The sequence below is a fragment of the Meleagris gallopavo genome, chromosome 14, assembly GCF_000146605.3.
Source record: "Meleagris gallopavo isolate NT-WF06-2002-E0010 breed Aviagen turkey brand Nicholas breeding stock chromosome 14, Turkey_5.1, whole genome shotgun sequence".
Taxonomy (NCBI): Eukaryota; Metazoa; Chordata; class Aves; order Galliformes; family Phasianidae; genus Meleagris; species Meleagris gallopavo.
This window is the reverse complement of record NC_015024.2, coordinates 11,179,999-11,184,366: the sequence shown is the minus strand read 5'-3', so window position 1 is coordinate 11,184,366 and position 4,368 is coordinate 11,179,999. Positions and strand designations below refer to the sequence as shown.

Sequence of the window (4,368 nt, the reverse complement as noted above, 5' to 3'; positions counted from 1 at the left end):
GCACGTGGACCTGAACAACACGGTGGTGGCGGCGGACGCGGTATCGGGGCTGGGCCCGCGGGAGGCGCTGAACATCTTCCTCAGCACCGCCACCTGGGGCCGGGAGGGGGCTGACGGTGAGCGCCGGGCTCGAGGGCCGGGGGCCGGGCCGGGACTGAGAGGTCGGGGCTGGAGCCGGGATCGGGGAGTCGAGGCCGGACAGGAGCCGGGGAATCGAGGCCGTGCCTGCGCGGGGCAGGTGGGCAGCCAGTGAGCGGCTTTCTCTCTTGCAGGTGAATGGCAGTGGATGAGTGACCGCCCCTCGCTCCGAGCCCCCTGCCCCGGAGCCGTCAGCTACTACTGTCGATATGGCCGTGACCAGGCCTTCACCGAATCCGGCCCCGGCCAGTGCTTCAGCAGCCTCCACGTGCAGCACCTGCGGCTGCTGGAGTGGCCGGGTGAGCCCCACCAGGAGCTCTCCGTGCAGGATGGGCACGGCAAGTGCTACCACTTCATCCTGCCCTCCTTCTTCCGCCTGCTGGACGCCCTGCACCGGGATGGCAGGGATTTCACTATTATCTTTAGGACCTTTGGTACCGACTTGCCCCGCACGCTGTTGGCCCTGCGCTCGGCCCTGGCTGGGCAGCACCCCCAGTTCCCTGCCCTGCGGGACCTGGCGGTGAGTGTGTCCCCATGTGCTGGTGGGGGATCTGCTGGCAGGTTGGCTGAGCTGGGCATGGAGCAGCTTCTACAGCACAACAGGACCTTTACCCAAAGCTGGCCACACCAGGAGGCAGGGCAGGAGCACTAGTAGCAAGTGTTATAGAATCATAGAATCACTGAGGTTGGAAAAGACCATTAAGATTATCTAGTCCAACCATTAGAAGTCACTCCAGTTGTTTCTCAGTGAGCTGACAACAACTGGGCACTGAAAGGATGGAAGGATGTAGCTAGATGGTCTCTACTTCCATTCCCCAGCACGCAGAAAGCTTTTTGGGTTGTGTGGGTTCCACATCTCATTTTCCGCAGTGCTGTCCTCCCACACTGTCATGAAAAGTTACCACCCTGCTGTTTGTTGTCTGTTACAATGCAGTAAACAATCTGCTTGCTTTGGAAACCTCTCATCTCCTGCTTTCAATAATACTGCAGCTCCCTGTGGTCCTCACTCCTGGCCAAATACGCTGCAGTAAGCGAGAGGTTGTGCTGAAAAGAGGAGCAGAACGACTCACCACCAGGGAGGATGGAAGAAAGCTGTACGATTACTTCAGCTCTTTGGAGGGAATTGGAGGCTTCCAAGACCACTTTGACTGGTGAGAAGTAGGGCGCTGAGAAAGCAGATTGGGCATTTTATCCTCCTCTGTGATTCTCCTGGTTTGAGATAGCTCCTAGTTTTGATGCCTTTACATTGTTGCAGCTCCAATAACTTCTGTGTTCACCATTTTGCTTGTAGGCAGGCTGATGGTACTCTTGCATTTTTTGTTGTGTCTCCATCCCCTGGTGTACTTCTTGCTTTTTTCCAAACACCCTCTAATTTGTCTCCTGGCTGCAAAGTGTTTCTCTTTCATAGGAGGCAACATTAAGCAGAGAGACAGGACTCTCTCTGCCTAATGTCCCATTTCCCTGGCTCTTAGGAGTAATTTGGTGCTGACTCGACAGCTCTTACATGCAAACCATCATCCTGTCCCTTCCCTGACAATGCATTGCACCACCTTTTGTTTCAGGTGGGCCAGAAATCAGTTCTCTTCCCAGGGTGGGAAGCCCTTGTGGATAGACCCCCACGATCCCAGCATTCACCACATCTTCATTGACGACAACATCCGGCTGGATGATGCAGACACTATTGTCCACCCTCAGGTAGGTGGCTGAACACCCCCTGGTGCTGACTGGGGTGTCCCTGCTCAGGTAGACGTGTTTTGTTCCCTTTGTGTTAGCATGAGTGTGCAGAGAGGGACCAAGGCTTTGTCCCGGTGTCGCTGCTCCCCAGGTGACTGGGGCTGCCAGTGGGGAGGCTGGAATTGGCTGTCAGCACAGAACAGCAGGCGTTCAATGCCTGTGCATGCTGCCAAGCTCCTGTGCTCCACTGGGGTGAGTCATCCTTGCTCCCTGCCAGCACGGCTGCCAGCCAGCCTCACAGTGCGGCTGCAGCGTCTTGTGGCACTGTATTTAAAGGGCAGCGTTTGTGGTGGAGCTTGGGAACACTGATGTAGACCGAAATGCACTCAGGAACTGGACAAACTATCGGTGATCAAACAAGAGCTGCAGCTCCACAGATGTGTCTTAACCCTGGCTGGGTTCCATCCAGGAGGAGGCAGCACACGAAGAAGCCTGCAGTGGTCTGCAGGGCACCTGGAGCATGGCGAACACATTCACTTCTACACAAGCACTCTCAGATTTGTAGCTGGTGACAGGAGTTGTCACTGCACAGAGCAGACCTGTTAGAGGAAAGGCTTGCTCTGTGCCTGGGCTGATTGAGGTGAATGAATGCAGAAGGCTCTGCTCAGAGCCCGAGGTTACTCTGCAGCAGCTGCTCCCTGCATGTCTAAAGCAGCCAGAGCATGGCTCATGCAGCTCCACTTGCTGCATTTCAGCCTTGGGCAGTTTCCCTAATCAAGGAGCTCTGCCTGTCACCATCTGTAGCCAGCACGGCTGGGTCAGTTGGGCTGCTCAGCTTGTCTTGGGGCAGCTGTGAAGATAACCTCAGGGTTCCCCTGGCACCAGATCAGACAGGTGGGGTCAAGTTATCTTGGCAGCAGACCCAGTAGGGGTTTGGATGGCAGCTGAGCAGTTTTCCAGCAGGGCTCAGTGCTGCTGTCTGGCCTCGCTCTGTAGCCTGGATAGGTCGCTTAGACACCATCTTCTTCTTTTGTGTCACTAGTTCTGCAGGGCCATCCCCTGTGTCAGTGACAGTGACAGAGTGCTGTGCTGGGGAGGAAGCAGGTTATCAGGCGGCCTTAGGCAAAAGCACGGTGAAGCTGTTGACCCTTCCTGTGCCGTGTGGCTGCACCAGTTCTGGGAACAGGCTGGGGCAGCAATGGCAGAGCTGGCAGCAGAGGTTTTCCTGGGGTCGTCTGATCGTGGTACAGTTTTTCTTCCAGCAGCCCAGTGTGGCCCTTTCCTTAGGGGAGCCTCAGCCACACGTTGTGACAAGCTGGTTCTGATCCAAAGGGGCCATCTGGGAGGGGAGGGAAATCTGGATAAACTTAATCTTCTATCGCTAGAGTGAAAATGGGAGCCCTTTCCTGCTACCACCAGCTCGCTCAGCAGGAGATGCTCAGTTAGCTGGCAGCACCTGGCTGAGGGAGGCATTGTGATGCACAGTGGGATGCATGCACTGCTGCCAGGCTCTACACTTGGGCCGGGCACAGCCCTGGCACTGTTGTCCACAGAGGATGAGTGCTTCCATACTCTGCTTTCTCCCACAGGTGTTTTCAGAGCGAGGCAGCAGCAGCCCCAGGTGTGCTCCTACCTCGGAGCTGTATGATGTTTGCCTGGTGCAGACCGACCTCCTGGAGGCCATCGCCAATGAGGACTATTTCCTCCACTGCGTGAGGAGGTGTGAGGAGAACTATGATAGTTACCTGGCCCGCATGGAGAGTGGCTCCCTGAGCCAGCAGAGTGATGGACAGTGATACCACTGGGCAGGCTGGGCTGGGGCCAAGGCGCTCAGAACGAGGATATCTCCCTGCTTCCTTCCTGCTGTACAAAAAGTCCTGGGTGGGTGGGTTTTACTCTGAGGTGTCACCTCTCCAGCATGCGATGTGCCCACCCTGTCCCACCGAGAACCGCCAGGCCCAAACACAACTGTCCTGGGAGCTTGTGTGATGGCATCCCTTAAGGAAATTGCTTTCCTTTCCTCAGCAGCAGCGTAGGGAGCTGGAGCCCCTCAGCAGACAGAGCTGTGCCTTGTGCCTGCTCCTGCCCTGGGACTGAGGCTCTCTGTGCCCTCTGCTCCTGCAGCTACACGCAGCCATGCCAGTGTTTGTCTCCATTCCCACTCCCACATCCCACAGAGGCAGCCGGCCTAGCACTGGCACCACGGATACGGTGTGCTCCCTAGCAGAGCTGGTTCCATGCCACTTCCGCCTGGTTTTAAAGCGAATCTTTCTACCTTCTTTCCGGTGCAAGTTCCCTTTCTGCCCTCACTCGGACTGTGCAAGCAGGGGAGTGCCTTGCCCTTCGCGTTCACTTGCTCAGAGTTTGGCAAAGCGAGGAGCAAAGAGATGAGCAGCGTAGCATCGGCAGGCACCTGCGCGGCGGCACCGACCCCGGGGGTCTCCTGCGGGCGAACCCCGGTGCTCAGGGTGGGATCCATGCCCTGCCCTCTCGTGCCTCCACCTGGTGATCCGTGCAGGGCGTCGGGGGTATCGGGGATCAGATCCGGGGGGGGTC

The 4,368-nt window shown here is 57.1% G+C and overlaps 1 protein-coding gene across 1 annotated transcript; it reads left to right on the top strand.

Moving 5' to 3' along the window:
• The first annotated feature begins 6 nt into the window (after positions 1-6).
• On the top strand, positions 7-4,091 carry LOC100547383. Its single transcript, XM_003210156.3, has 5 exons — positions 7-116; positions 273-658; positions 1,129-1,289; positions 1,701-1,833; positions 3,402-4,091. Exons 2-5 carry the CDS (start codon positions 287-289, stop codon positions 3,606-3,608), a joined length of 873 nt encoding a protein of 290 aa, XP_003210204.1. The 5' UTR covers positions 7-116; positions 273-286; the 3' UTR covers positions 3,609-4,091.
• The last annotated feature ends 277 nt before the right edge of the window (positions 4,092-4,368 follow it).